The sequence below is a fragment of the Triticum dicoccoides genome, chromosome 2A (assembly GCF_002162155.2).
Source record: "Triticum dicoccoides isolate Atlit2015 ecotype Zavitan chromosome 2A, WEW_v2.0, whole genome shotgun sequence".
NCBI lineage: Eukaryota > Viridiplantae > Streptophyta > Magnoliopsida > Poales > Poaceae > Triticum > Triticum dicoccoides.
This window is the reverse complement of record NC_041382.1, coordinates 370,952,409-370,968,853: the sequence shown is the minus strand read 5'-3', so window position 1 is coordinate 370,968,853 and position 16,445 is coordinate 370,952,409. Positions and strand designations below refer to the sequence as shown.

Sequence of the window (16,445 nt, the reverse complement as noted above, 5' to 3'; positions counted from 1 at the left end):
TTCATGCTATACAACTTTCCCCACTACTTCCCCCCATTCCTTTCCTCTTTGAACCACGTCCTAGATTCATGCTATACAACTTTCCCCACTACTTTCCCCCATTCCTTTCCTCTTTGAACCACGTCCTAGATTCATGCTATACAACTTTCCCCACTACTTTCCTGTTTGATCCAACACCTAGATTCGAGTGCAGAAGCGGAAAAAGCCCACATGCAGCTAGAGCAATGCATGTGGAATAAGTAAATTATATCGTAAGGTTCTTGGGGTGTGGTTTGGTGGGCGACCGGAGGCCGTTCGGCCCACACTACGTACGGCAGCGAGGAAGAAGGGGTCGGAGGCCCTCCCGCACTGCCGCTAGGTGAAAGAGAACAGCTGCGCCGGTGGTGGATTCCCTCCCTCGCTGACGGTGACAAAGTTAAGCGTCCTTCCCTTCCCGGCAGACGGATCCTGCCGGCTCTTTGACCACCAGTGAGGGGAGAGAGAGAGGCCAACGAAGTCTTTTTTGGATCTGGAGAGGGTGAGAGAGTGTGAAGAGAGCAACTACAAGCACTGAGGCTCCAGCGTGTATATATATACTGGAGAGAGAGTGTGAAGAGTGCAAACCCTAGAAAACAAGCGTCGAGGCTGCAGCGTATACGTGATGAGGTGATTATATGGTCACTACGAGATCGTATAGCTTCGTATCCATCCATTTTGACCAGTCAAAGAATCCTCCTGGCACCACCCCAGCTCACTTTCTCTCTCTGTCATGCGGGGCCTACTTGTCATTGGGTGGAAGAAAGAAGTCGAATAAAAACAAAAATTATGCTCAAGTGTAGTTATCCAACCCGAGACCTCAAGTTTGATGAGCGAACAGGCTAACCAGCTACACCACCCTCCCGTTATGTTCAACGAGAGAAAAATAACCTTTTATACATTCCTGCATTCGTGTGACAAGCATGCCGTGTTTTTTTGCGTGTGAGTCATTGGGATTTAAATCATAATCGTGGCATGTGGCTTTGTTGGTAACATCTTTTGGGATTTAAAGCAGTGTTGGTACTACATAAACAATTAAGCCTTAGTCACCTTACCTCTCTCCATGTAGTACATTGTGTCCCACCAGTCAGAGGGTGAAACCAACAAATTAATAAGAAAAATTAGAAGCGCCAACGGTGTATCTTACCTCACACATCTCGCTACTGCTCGTGAACACTATCAAATTGATCCCTCTGTTCGCTCACGTACTATTTTAAGTGAATCCTTATTATAACATGAAGACAATTTTGGGCACTTGTATTTGACCTAAGTCAGTGTGCCACCGTATCTCGTACTACTCCCTCCGTCTAGGTGTAATCAGTCACGTTAGAAGGTACAGCGGGACCAAGGTGCAAGCAGATTGGAGGAGGAGAAACTTGACCTGTCCTTCCTCCAATCAAAGCCCTGATTTCTGTCTCTAAATGCAACAATTAATCCCAACAACTAAGAGATGTCATTTTAGCTACCATGCAGGGCCACGTATTAACTCGCATGCAAGCCGACTTTGACTTCTTGACTGATTAACGCGTAGTTGCACTCCATGCATCGGGTTTCCGAGGGAGATAACAAGGCAGAGTAAGCGTTTGGTTACATTGCTTAGTTCCAAATGCCTAACCTTGCTCGGCTACGCTATAAACTGTTCTTCCTAAGGATCCAAACACTCTCTAAGTAACTCGCACAATATTCCTATTCTATGAACCTGTGTGAGCGTGTGTGTGTGTGTTTAACAGCATGTGTGTGTGTTAGAGAGAGCGACACATCGACCTACTCCTACAGAGAGATGGTGTGTAGTGTACAATTTAGCCACGAGAGTCGGTGCATCCTCTTCCGGGCACCCAGTTAGGACAGGCGGACCACTGGCACGCCCGCTCCTGACCAGCCTGGCCCACCCAAAGCCCCTCCATCGCCCGCGCACGCTTCCCATCCGAAACGGTCAGCGCCGCTCCAAAGAATCAGTGCCGCATTCATGCCCGGGCAGAGCAGATGTGACTGCTCACTGGCGCCTGTGTTGAAGAGAGAAGCAGGTTCAAGACTGATGGTTGCTTCGTCCGTCCAACTTACTACTGGGTCTATGTGATTTGATGGCTCATTGGTCATTATTACTGACGTGGTAGGACTGTTGGATGTCCCACGCTTTCAGCGAAAGGACGTAATACTAGATTACAATTTTCTCCATTCTTACAGCGGAGGAGTGCAAGGGCAGTGAAAACATGCAGGCTTAGTGATTACATGGCCCACCCGACATTATCACCATATTTTCTAGACACCGTTCGACACCTAACTCTTTATACAGTACTCTACTAGTATAGTATGTATTGTAATTTATCAGCTAGATAAATTTGTACAATGCTATGAAGCTTCCAGCTTCTGTTTCATGTATCTTGTGTCCAAGGTTGCCCGTTGCAACATTTCATCAAATAGAAAGGAGACAAACATGCATGCTATTGCATCTCAATGATTGACAGATCATAGCCAATATGTACTCCCTCCATTCCAAAATAAGTGTCTCAACTTTATGCAAACTTTGTACTACTACTAAAGTTGACACTTATTTTGGAATAGAGACAACTAAAGAAAAAGATCCATGAAGTCCCTAGCCCTTGAGAACCGTAAACCCTAACCAGGCTTTAATTTGTTGGCAACGTTGGAGCTTCTGAAGAAATGAAGTTTGTAACCCTTTGACCATCGGATCATTTTGTGGAGTTTCACCAAAATCAAGATGAGCATTCATGTGGCAAAGAAATTGAAGAAGCGTGATTAGAATAAGATTACTGGGACTAGTTGATGAGACATAAACTCATCACAAATACGGTACGTAGAAGCCAATAGAGGTATGTGCGGGGCAAAGAGGTAGAGAAATATCCACATGGAGTGATGTGGGCAGCTGGAGCAGTGGTGCAAGCCGGTTGTAAAGGGAGTTGTACCTGAGGGATGTTAGGACGTAGCTCAACCTACAGGAGGGTGGCGGCAACTGCCCACGTCGCGGCAGTGAGCAAGGGACGAAGGCAACCTCACCGGCTTTGTGAGAGAGAACGGCGGGGACCCCTGATCGGGACATGCCGACAGTGGGTTTTCGCCATCGGCGACGACGACCACATCTACACTAAGCATCCACCCCTTCCCCTAGCGGACGTGATCTGCCAGGATGTTAGACATGTGGCCACATTCATTTTGTGCGAGGGAGTGTGAAGAGAGCAACCCAGTAAGCAACTGTGTAGGCTTGTCCTGCCTGTGTATATAGTGGAGCGGTTTCGTTTTCTCTCCATATGAACCTATTTATATTGCGTATGTGCCAATGAAGAAAAAAACTTTATTTATAAATGACGCGGCACCTACTACTCGTTCTCCTATAAACCTTGCGCTTGGCATCTCCAAAATATTAAACTTGCGATTGGCTCTTCGCCTCTTTGGGAAGTCAAGCAATAATAGTAATGCAGTATATATCATTCTGGCTATATGAGACCGAATGAATTGCTGCACGTCCACCACGTGCGCGAGGGTCGAGGGGCGAGGGAGCGTGCGTACTATTACGTCCGTTTCAATATGGACTACATACGGAGCAAAATGAGTGAATCTACACTCTAAAATAGGTCTATATACATCAGTGTTTGGAGTATGTACTAGTAGTTCATATTGAAATCTACTAAAGGACATATATTCCAAACAATATGATAATCTCGCTAACCAAGGTAGGGACGAGGAGTAAACAGAGGGAGTAGGAAAATTTTCTCTTTGTCCTGCGAGCCACCACGCGCGTGGGCGAGGGAGCGGCGTAAGGCGTAGTACTACTACCTCCGTCTTGGTCTATAGGCCACCTTCGTAGTTCGTGCCAAATTTTCACCAAATTTTTATCTAACAAAATGTTAATGCATGCCAACAAAAATTATGTCGTTGGATTCGTATTTTAACATAGTTTTCAATGATATAATTTTTGGTAACATGCACGAATGTTTTGTTAGTTCAATATATAGTCAAAATTTGACACAATATACAATGGGGACCAATAAACCAATATAGTACAATGAGTAGTAGTAAGCAAGCTTCACCTCGTCCTGTGACCCACTGCGCCCATGGGCGGGGGAGACGGTGTAGTAAGCAAGCTTCTCCTCGTTCAGCGAGTTGACGTGACACATCAAAAGTAATACGTACAGAGCATCACGAGTGTATAGAACCTTGCCTCTAAGGTTGGCCCCACATGGTTTGCCTCATTTCTAACATAACGTGTCAAGTCGCAATTTGTTTGTCCACCCGTGGTAGACGATCCTCCATCAAGTGGACAACCAGTACACGTGTCAAATTAGCACGTGGGCTGCCTTTTCATACAGAAATGAGCTCCACCGTGTACCCGCGCAGGTGTGGTTGGGAAAGAGATGGGAGTACGTGCGCCGTCCGTGCACCTCTTCTCTTCGTGCACATCCCCCACCTACATGGGTGTGTGTGAGAGAGAAACAAACCTAGACAAATGACGTGTGTGTTCATGAGTGTTTTTTGTTGGGGGGTGATTTCGTGAATGTATTTGTGGGAATATGTGTCGATGACATCTCAAACAAAATTTTGCATGCAATGTGTGTGAAATAGAGGCCTGTCCATATCATATATAGAGGGGGCAATCCACGAGAAGAGAGGGAGGGGTCATAGATATCGATAGAGTCAAAGAGAGGATGAAGTGGGTGGGTGTGAGATCGATGAAGAGAGCCATTGAAATTGTGTGTGTGCAAGTCAAAGATATAGGGCGACTGACCAACTCAAACGTCAGAGGGCACAGGGAAAGTTTGCATGTGGCAGGGAGACATGACTAGATCACTTGATGCATCCGTGTGTGTGTGGGGGAGTGGGGGGAGGGGGGAGGCAGAGGCCTAACTAGAGAGGTAGAACGACTCATACGTGTGTTGAGAAGGAGAGACCCATCTATGTCTTGAGGGAGAGCGGTCGACATCCATACATAATTGAAGGACGGGAAATAGGTTGGAACAGAGAGAGAGAGAGAGGGAGAGGGGTAGAGTGCTGGATGGGTGATGGAGTTGCTTCTCGAAGATGGTGGGAGAGGCCTACTAGACAAACTGAGGGTTGAACTGCAATATTATCAATAAGAGTGGCGATCTGTTTCTGTGTGTGCCTGTGCGTGATAGATCTGTCGGGACGCATGCATGGATGATGAAGGGGAACCATGTGTTTGGTAAGCAAACCTAACTAGATCAGTAGATCCATTGTTGTTTGTCAGAGGAAGGGAGAGACATAACTAATGAGGTAGATCGATCAACGCGTGGGGAAAAACGAGTTATAAGGACCTAGCTAGCTATATGTATAGCGGAAGATCGGTCGGTGTACATCCATTTGTTAGAGGCAAATAAGGCCCAGCGAGACGGATATACAGAGAGAATGGAGCCAGGAGGTGGTGCGAGAGGCCGAGCGACTAGCTAGATATGGGTGGTGAGATCGATGAAAAGAGGGGCAAGATTTTACACGTGTGTGGGACCGTATGAGAGACACGAGGCATGGACACAGAAAGGAGGAGGTGGAAGGTGCATCTATATGTTGTAGGCAGGCATCACTGGAGAGGTTTATCGATCAGTGTGTGTCGAATAGGAGTTGTGGAGACTGTGGGAGAATGACCTAAAGAAAACAAATGAATGTGCGCGATGGATAGAATGCCGAGGGAGGGGGAGGGCGAGGAGGGCGTGTGCCGGTGTGCGTGCACGAGAGAAAGTTAGTTCTAGCTACAAAGGTTAGAGGATTTTGTGGGTGTAAGAGACTAACAAAGATCATAATTTGATATGAAAGTGGATTCATATATTTGAATAGGAGATCATAGTGTTATAAACATGTGCATGCATGAATATAGCAGTGATGCACATGCTGTGGTTTTGCACATGTTATACCATAATGTGATAATGCATGGCGTTCGCAACTCACAGTTAAATATGGAACAATCTAAACCATACTATACATCGAACAATCTCACATTTTATTTGAATTTGTGACAATGTGTGGCGTTTGCAGATTACAACTAAATATCGAACAATCTAAACAATACTATATATGGAACAATCTCACATTTTATTTGAAATTGTGGTAATGTGTGGTGTTTGCATCTCACATCTAAATACTTGTAGGCGTAGGGGGTGGGGCACCATACATTATGTGATAAACACATTATACATATGAGACATGGTTTAGATTATGAAGATCTAGCTAGAGCTTGAAATGTACTGTGATTTGAAAACAACATAAAGTGGATTCAAAAAATCGAGTTCGAGTTCATATAGTACACATAGTTCATATCTAACTCGAGAGTAATCATGTGGATTGTTGTGAAGATAATACACAAAGATGGTTTAACTTGACAATAATGATGAATGTAGATCTTATTAAAATAGAGAAACGAATTCAAATGGTTTGACTTCACAACAATCATTATTGTAGATCTTATTCAAATAGAGAAACGAATTCAAATTTAGTTCATATTGAAGCTACCGCTTCAATATGAATACACCAAAACGCCATGAATACACCAAAACGTTCATTTGAGTAGCAGATTGCATGCATTATACACGTAGCGAAATATTTTAATTGAACATAACATGAATTCAATGTTTTGAATGACATTTTTAGTGCGAATTGATTTGGTATAGTACACGGGACTAGACTCTCTTGTCTGCTGTGAATTGATTTCTTTTCGTTTTGTGTCAACGGAAGTACGAATTGATTTGGTACAATACACGTTAGGCCTGTCCGAAAATTTCAATCCGCACCTTGTTACCCCGAAATATTTAAGATATATCTTTGTCTTGTTGTGCTCCGACAACTCCCTCCATCTCAACCCGTGCCTTGCTATTCAAAAATTACAATGCGTGCGAAAACTCCCACCTTCTGTGAAATCCCGACATGTGAAATGCCCGTGATACCCCTGAACTGATAGAACCGCCTAGGTGAAATCAGTGGGGGTACTTTTGTAACTTACCGCACATTTCGGATAAGCGCATCCCTAAGCCATGGTTCCCCACTCCCATCCCATCCGCCCACCCATTCATACATCGAGGCCGTGAAAACCTGCGAAGCCCCACACCCTCCTCCGTCTGCCACCCAGCCGAAGCCTCTTCCTCGATGATACCATCCATAGCAACACCTCGACGTCCCTCATCCACCGTATTGGATGAGGATCCGTCGTCAATCTCGTCGTCCCGCTGGTTCAGCCACCCCATCCTCCACCTCCAAGGAGCTGCCCCAACGTTCCCCTCATCTTTCGCGCCACCTCCATTGCTACACCGTCGTCTTCACCTACACCATCAGAAGAGCATCGTCACCACCATTTCCTCGGATTAAGCTAAGGCCTAATTGGCACCACCAAAGAGGTTGTACACTAATCGTCGCATTTTCTTCTTGATTTGATATCATGGTGCTGCCGGCACTCGGTCCCGAGCCGACACAGCGCGGTTCCATCCACGGTGGTGTCACTGGCTGAGGGAGTCCTGGACTAAGGGGTCCTCGGGTGTCCGGCATGTTAGCCATGGGCCGGACTGATGGGCTATGAAGATACAACGTGGGAACGATTTGTCCCTGGGCTGGAAGGTGGTGGGCGATTCCCTTCGCCAGATACCCGGCCGCCCGAAGCTCGGCGACGTCCTCCTCCTTGACGGAGGAGGCCATCCACTTGCCTTGAACTCCGGATCCGGACATGGTTGGGTGCTTGCTCAAGTGGGAAACAGATGAGAACTTGGGCACTGGAGCTCAAGAGTGGAAGGGCAGAGGAAGAGAGAAGGCGTGTGTGAAAAAAAGGGATTCTTATCTCCTTATAAAGGCAGTGAATATTGAACGCCTCCCCACTCGCCTTGAAATTCGCCTACTCCCAAGGGATGTATAAACGGCACGGTTGGGTTACCCACGCCAGTATTGATGAGGATCCCGCAATAAGGGGACACAATCTCTGCTTTGACAAGACGTGCCAATGGAAATCACATCTCGAAACACGAGATGGTAGACAAAACGGTTCGATATAGTGACCGGGCAGACATGATGTCATGTTGTAAAAAAGTTGTCAACAGAAGGGACTCGTGGAATATTATATTCTCTCTACGGTTGTGTGTGGTGTTGTGTTATAGATCCGGACACGTTCAAATACGTCCGACGACTATCTTGGAGTTCAGAGGGAGGAACCCGCCTTGCAATGCCGAAGACAGATCTACGCACCGGATACATTGTCATTGAAACCAGGTTTAGGGGCTACTGAGGGAGTCCTATACTAAGGTGTCCTCGGGCGTCCGGCCTGTTAGCCATGGCCTGGACTGATGGGCTGTGAAGATACGAAGACTGAAGACTGCATCCGTGTCGGGATGGGACTCTCCTTGGCATGGAAGGCAAGCTTGACGACCAAATATGTAGATTCCTTTCTATGTAACTTACCTTGTGTAACCCTAGATCCTCCCGGTGTCTATATAAACTGGAGGACTTAGTCCAGAGGAGAGATACATTACCATAGCCATACAAGCTAGGCCTCTAGGGTTTAGCCATTACGATCTTGTGGTAGATCAACTCTTGTCATACTCATATTCATCAAGATCAATCAAGCAGGACGTATGGTATTACCTCCATAGAGAGGGCCCGAATCTAGGTAAAACATTGTGTCCCCTGTCTCCTGTTACCATCGGCCTTAGACGCACAGTTCGGGACCCCCTACCCAAGATCCACCGGTTTTGACACCGACATTGGTGCTTTCATTGAGAGTTCCACTATGTTGTCGCCAAAAGGTTTGATGGCCCTTCAATCGTCAATAATGACGCTGTCCAAGGAGAAACTTTCCTCCCAGGACAAATCTTTGTGTTCACTGGCTTCGCACTGCGGGCCAATTCGTTTGGCCATCTAGAGTAGATCGAAAGCTACGCCCATGGCCATCAGGTCAGATTTGGGAGCTTGAACTACGTTGCGGACATCCGTGGAGACTTGATATTCGCAGGATTCAAGACCGCGGCTACCACTCCTGGTCACCCCGAGAGACATGGCCTAAATCTGTCATCGGACTGCATCAAGGAGACAGCTCCCATAACCGATCTGGCCTTAGATCCGGAGCAGACTGCGCCATCCAAGGACGGGCAGCTCAACCCCGCCACGGAGGCCACAAATTCCCCGGTGTTGGAGCCACACATAGACTTGATCTCACACGATACCTGTGCCACCGGAACTCTGGACTCGTCTCCGGCCGTAAGTTGTGAACCATGTGCCACAGGTTGCTACCATCACTCTGGATTTCTACATGCACTCCTTACATAATCTCACTATGTTTTATTCCTATGCATGTCAGTTATTGTACACAATGGAACTGAGCATGTAGAGCAAAAGAGACGAGCCTTGCATGGGAATAAAATTTCATGCAGACATCGCTCCATGGTAGGCGCAAAGGCAGCCCCCCGTCCACCTATTTTCGGATTGTAATCGAGAGGAAGATATCTGTTCTGAGGGGGATTCAGAAGGAGAAGACCACTCCTATTTACCCCCTGAGGTATTCGCTCTAACTTGGCATGCTGATGTTGGTTATATCATGCATATGGTGCCTTGCATTGCTTACTTTATACATCAAATATGTCATCTGCTTAGTTTATACATGCTTTGTGTGAATGCCATCTGTTTAGTTTATTCATCATTTATGTGAATTATGCAACGCCATCTTGTTTAGCCAGGCATCATATATGTGAATTTTGCAATGCCATCCTGCTTATCTAGTCATCTTATATGTGAATTATATTAGACATCCTTTTTTTGTTATGTATTACATTTGTCAACAATGTTAGTACATGCAACTACTCTTCATGTGCATCAGCCATTTGACACGGTGATGGAAAATTCTAGAGTGAAAACAAGGTATTCAGTGCAGACTATGCTATCTGACGAAGCGCATATCTCGCTGGTTACAGATAGCTCCTCAGAGGAGGATTCAGAGACAAATTACTAGTCCTATTTCCCGCCCAAGGTTTATGCTCTAACTTGGCAGGGTTATGTTGCTCATATCATGTGTATGGCGTCTTGCATTGCTATGCCATTTGATTAGTTTAGACATGCTTTGTATGAATGCCACCTACTTAGTGTCTAATTACCATATATGTGAATTGTGCATTGCCATCTTGTTGCAAGACATTATATATGTGAATTATGCAATGCTCTCTTGTTGCAACGGCATTATATATGTGAATTATCCAATGCCATGTTGTTTAGCCAATCATCATGTATGTGGATTATATCATGCTATCACTTTTTTGTATTACGTGTTCCATTTGTTGACAACATTGTATATTCAACTACTCTTCCTGTGCATCAGCCATTTGAAGCAGTGATGGAAGTATCTGGAGTGAAAACAAGGTATTCAGAGCAAACAATGCTACCTGCTGAAGCAGACATCTTGCTAGTTACAGAGATCTCCTCAGAGGAGGATTCAGAGACTGATGACCAGTCCTATTTCCCACCTGAGGTCTATGCTCAAACTTGGCACGTTTATATTACCCATGTCATGCATGTTGTCTTGCATTCCTTAGTTTTTACATCATATATGGATTGCCATCTGCTTACTTGCTTACCACATAAATCGTATATTTGAATTATATCATGCCATCATGTTTAAATACACAACATGTATCAGAATTAAGGCAAGGCAACCCATTTAATAAAGACATCATATAGTTATATCATCTCATCCTGTTTAGTGTTTACAGTCATCATATTTTGAATTTTGTCATTCTGTCCGTGAATTATATCATGCTATCATGTTTCCATAGGCGGCATGTATGTGAATTATGCATGCCAACCTATTTAATAAACACATTATATAGTTATATCATGTCATCCTGTTTACATAGTCATCATATTTTGAACTATCTCTTTCCATCTTTTTTAGTTAGCCATCATAATGTGAAATTGTGTGATGCTATCTTGTTTAGTTAGCCATCATATATGTGAAATTGTGTCATTCTATCCTGTTTGGTTAGACAACATAAATGTGAATTATTTCATTCCCTCTTTTATTCCCCACTATCCATTGCACCTGTCTTATCATACAATGTGTGTACATTCAATTACTTTTATTGTTTATTAACCATTTGAATTGGAGAGGGTGATGGCAGTATCTAAGGGAGTAACAACATGGTCTTCAGAAAAGATAGTGCTACCAGTCGATGCAGATAGAACCACGATTGTACTCGCCCGAGAACCAGCCCTACCACACATAACCCAGACTCTCGCAGATTGTACCCCTACCCAGTTGGACAGAGAACCAGCTACTCCCCTTCTAAACCCAACCCCAGCAGGTAGTAACCCAGTTCCAGTTGACACAACACCGTCTCCACCATAGAGCACCCAAACACGATCAGTTAGTAAGGGAGCTGCAATGCCCAAAGCACGAGGACCACCACTCCGAATCCTAACTCAACGCTTAAAGGAGAAGAAGAATTGTTCTCAGGCCAGGTTCTGTAGCTATGATTCATACTCCTTTGCTCTTGCATCACTGTATTTACTCATACCAACTATTTTCAAATTTGAAGGATGGAATTGAAACTCCAATGGCGCAACAAGTATGTTTTAAACCTGTTTCTTTAACTGGTTTGCTGTTGTAACTTGCTCTATGTTGATTTCAGTTTCAATTGAATAAACAGTTATGTTCTCATGTCATGCACATTACAAGTGTTATTATTGCTCTATAGTTTCCCACACTTATATTCTATCTATTCTGCTTTGTCTTGAACAAATATTATTTGAACTGTGTCTCTATCTTGATTTGGCAACAAAAACTAGAATGATATAGACCATAAATTGACCATGGTACATAGATATATGTTTGTTTCATGTTGTTATCCTGTCCACTTTACTACTGAACTGATTTACCAAAATGAGTTTCATGTACAACATGGTAAACCTGTGATGTGTCTGCTTGTTTCTCTTTTAGAATGCAATGGTAAAGGAAGTAATGCAGAATTAATGCAGATAAAATATTGGAGAACAGTACCCCATTATGCAATGGTAAAGGAAGTAATGCAGATAAGGTTCAAGATAGTGAGACATCCCTGTTGGTCTCTAAGAAAGCTGATAAAAACTATCTTGACGACAGTGAGAGAACCTAAAAGTCCTGTCTTGATGTTGTGTTTGAGTTACTGGCCACTACTACTAGCACAGGCTTTTCGAACTTGCTGCCTAAATCAGTTCGTCTTCTTGAGTCTCAACTTCAAGTTGAAAGACATCGATCAGATGTGCTACGACAGGAAGCTGAAGGACTGAGGAAGTCCCTGCAGAATTCAGATGCATACTTTCTGGTGCAACAGCAAGCGCTGGAGGATTTAAGCGCCAAACAAGAGAAAGTTAATAAGCTTGCTAAGCATCTTGCCGGCATTATGGGTACTCAGGATATTGTTTCTTGAGATATTCTGAAGTTGTTTCAGTTCTGGACTTGTTTTGCTACGACATTTATTTGCACTGATCGCCAACTTTGACAACTAGTGTATATGATATGCTGCTTCGTTCCCCATATTTGCACTAGTGGCGAACTTTGATGCCTAGTGGATGTAATATGTGTAATAGCCGTGACAGCCTAGTGTAAGTTTATTCCTTATTTATTTCCTTGTTGTCTTGTTTATTTTTTTGCTTGTAGTCAGTGCAGTTCTTTTCCCGCGGTTTGGCCGCAATAACGTATTTTTTAAAACTAGGCTACAATAACCATGCGCTACATATTTACTGTAGTTTCCATGGGCCTACTATGGGCGTAGAAACAATGGGCCTTGTAAGGGCCGTAGAAACAATGGGCCTTCTATGGGTCGTAGCATCAATGGGCCTTATACGGGCCGTATGATCGATCGCGCAAACAAGGGCCAATAACAGACCGCATTATGGGCCGTAAACGGGTTAGATTTGGAATCGTCCGTTCATGGGCCGACAATAATGGGCCATCGTTAATCGGCCTATTTGATGACGCTATGAAAATGGCCCAACAGATTAACGGGCCGCAAACGGGCTGATTGTAACCACGGGCTGAATTTGGCCCACGGGCTGAAAAGGCCAGTAATGAGCCGTAAGTAACCGAATGCTGGAAATAAGCCCAAGAATAAATGGGCCCTAAGAAGGCCGAAAGATAACACGGGTTGGAAACGGGCCAATGGAATAATGGGCCGTTAGTGGGTATGAAACGATACATTGTTCATTGCGGGCCAGATTCACTACGGGCCCTTAATGGGCCAAGAGTTACAAATGGCCTCGTGTGGGCCGAAAGACATCATGGGCCATACATGGGCCGGAAGTTACAATGGGCTGGAATCATACTGGACGGCCTAGATGAAGCTACTTGGCTTAATTCTGATAGGCCATAATGGGCCGTGAGTTAGCGGGCCGTAAATGGGCTATATAGGAATAGGATTTTCGTGGGCCAGCCCTTACCTTTTGACCAAGTCAAATGGGCCGGCCTTTTCACCGGAATGGGCCTCTGTTGGGCCGTGCCACGTGTTGACCTATCATAGGCGCCTCTTGTCCAATGAATGGATGACATGTGTCCCAACGATGAGCCAACACGTGTTTCCTCCGGCCAATGACAATTTTACACGTGGAAAATTCTCATTGGTCCGGGCTATTAACGAGTTATCGGATCTAAAACTGGACCCGATAGCTTAACGGCGACCCATTACGGTGGTTCCACGTGTCGGTCACCCTTGACGAAAGCACTTCCATGATGTGCGATTTATCGTCATGGAAGTGGACACTTCCGTGATGATAATTTTGGTAATGTCATGGAACACTTCTACGACAGCACATGTATGACTATCTTGATTCTGTCATAAATTTGTCATGGATGTACATGCATGACAGAAAATGTGACCTACTGTGACAAACACGTATCATCACTGAAGTGTATTTTTTGGTAGTGATGGCCTTCCAATATATCGATCTTTATGTCTCGACCATTTCGAGACTCCTCGTAATGTCCATGATTACATCCGGTACTCTGAACTACATTCGGTACATCAAAACACATAAAGTCATAATACCGATCGTCATCGAACGTTAAGCGTGTGGACCCTATGGGTTTGAGAACTATGTAGACACGACCGAGACTCACTTCCCATCAATAACCAATAGCGGAACCTGGATGCTCATATTGATTCCTACATATTCTACGAAGATCTTTATCGGTCAAACCGCATAACAACATACGTTGTTCCCTTTGTCATCGGTATGTTACTTGCCCGAGATTCGATTGTCGGTATCTTAATACCTAGTTCAATCTCGTTACAGGCAAGTCTCTTTACTCGTTTCGTAATGCATCATCCCGCAACTAACTCATTAGTCACATTGCTTGCAAGGCTTATAGTGATGTGCATTAGCCAGAGGGCCCAGAGATACCTCTCCGACCGTCAGAGTGACAAATCTTAATCTAATTTTATGCCAACTCAACAAATACCATCGGAGACACCTGTATAGCATCTTTATAATCACCCAATTATGTTGTGACGTTTGACAGCACATTAAGTGTTCTCCGGTATTCGGGAGTTGCATAATCTCATAGTCATAGGAACATGTGTAAGTTATGAAGAAAGCAATAGCAATAAACTAAATGATCATACACTACTGTAGGATGCTGCTAACGTGACACTACGATCAGAGACCCTTCGAGAAACTGTGTGCGATGCAATGATCGCAAACTGTGGTGTAGGAAAACCGTCAGAAATGTATAAAATGTTTGCGATGATGGATGCATCAAACACGGTTCAGGTTTTAGTTGCATGTGCGATGAAGGGCATACGGTTCAGTTCAATTAACTGTTTGCGATGAGGAGGAATAAAAGAAACGGGCAGCCAGATGAAGGTGTGTGCGATGTACAGGATGCAGTTCACTCGGATGAACTGTTTGTGATTCGGCAACACAAAAGAAACGGACAGCCCAATCAAGGTGTGTGTGATGTACAACATATGGTTCACTCGGATGAACTGTTTGTGATTAGGCAAGAGAACAGAAACGATTCAATATAACAAGATGTGTGTGATACGCGGCAAATAGGTCTGTAATCAGAAATGTGTGTGAAGACTGATAATAACGCAGACGATTGCTTCTAATAGGACGTATGTGATATGCTCTGTCTACACAACATCTATTGGCCATTGTGGGATGGACGGTCATCCGGATATGTGGCATACAGTTGATCCATCCGACCTATTTGTGATGCAATAGGCCATGTGTGTTGTGGGCAAACGCTTGCTAGTATTCAACCGTTTGGGATTGATGAATTCATCACCGACGTGATCCCTAGTGTGGTCCGTGTTCATCTGATCATCATCTACTTCTTGTGCTAGCCCGCTAAGTTTCCATTAATTGATGGCATTTTATGAATACACCACCGTTTCCCGCCATTTCATCACCTGTTTCCCGCCACCCTGCTATATTGTGCATAGGGGGCACGCGACGCACGGAGTCGACAAGCGCAGCCTATAGCACATCCACCTTTTCCAAGCATGCCAACCCACCAAAGCGGCGCCTCTATCATCAACCCCGTATCAGCTGTGCGGTGCGCCGCGCCTCTCGCTTTGCGGCGCTACAACAGTCTCGCCGTGCGGCGAGCCGCAGCCTCTCGGTGCTGACGTGCCTAGCTTGCTCTATGGCGCGCCATCGATCATGTTGTGCGGCGAGCTGTAGCCTGTCGGCGCTGACATGCCTATCTTGATCCGCCATGCTCAAGCGCCATGCGCCAAAGGTCTTCTCAACCCTGGCGATGACGCGCATCACAGCATCGTCCATCGCGTTGCCGGGGAGCGCCCTTTTTCCTTCTCGCGAACCACGGGAGCCCCCAGCGCCCAGAAGAGCAAAGCTCATCTTCAAAACAGGGTCAAGTGGCGCATTAAAAAGGGCTAATCTTTTGTTACATCCGGCACGATATGAAAAAGAGAGAGCTTCGTCTATCGATGAACAGCAGATTGACGGAGCTCTTGGCATTGCTTTGTTTTTCTCTCCTTTCCTATCAGCGAGTTCCGATCCTTTTGTTTGAAATTTCTTCGTTCGTACCGAACCGCTTGCAGAATCAAATCCAGTTCCACAAGATCCTATATCAGCTATACATCCTCCTTGCATTTATGTCGGAGATGTCGCCAGTGCTATGGGCTTTGGGTTATGTAGATCAAAAATGATGAATGGGATTGTGGCACTCCACTCGCCGCCAATGCGGAAGGATGCCGCCGAAAAGAATGGAACATTGCTTCACTCTGCTGGATGCGTCAGATCCCATATAAGAAGCTCGCTCTTTACCCGATCATTCAAACATTTTGTGGGCGGCGCGCCTGCTCTATTGTTGCGTAGCAATAGAAGCCTGCTCATGCTGCTTTGGCGGCGCTTTTTTGCCTTCTCTTCTCTCTAGACAGGAGCGCTAATGGACACGGGGAGGGAGCAGGCGAAGCGTGTCATTCGTAATGGAAAGAAAGACA

The 16,445-nt window shown here is 45.1% G+C and overlaps 1 protein-coding gene across 1 annotated transcript; it reads right to left on the bottom strand.

The window, feature by feature from the left end:
• Nucleotides 1-13,964: 13,964 nt before the first annotated feature.
• LOC119357854 lies at nt 13,965-16,209 on the bottom strand. Its single transcript, XM_037624659.1, has 2 exons — nt 15,804-16,209; nt 13,965-13,978 (listed from the first exon to the last, which is right to left on the bottom strand). The coding sequence occupies exons 1-2, from the start codon at nt 16,093-16,095 to the stop codon at nt 13,965-13,967; spliced, it is 306 nt and encodes a 101-aa protein (XP_037480556.1). The 5' UTR covers nt 16,096-16,209.
• Nucleotides 16,210-16,445: the final 236 nt, after the last annotated feature.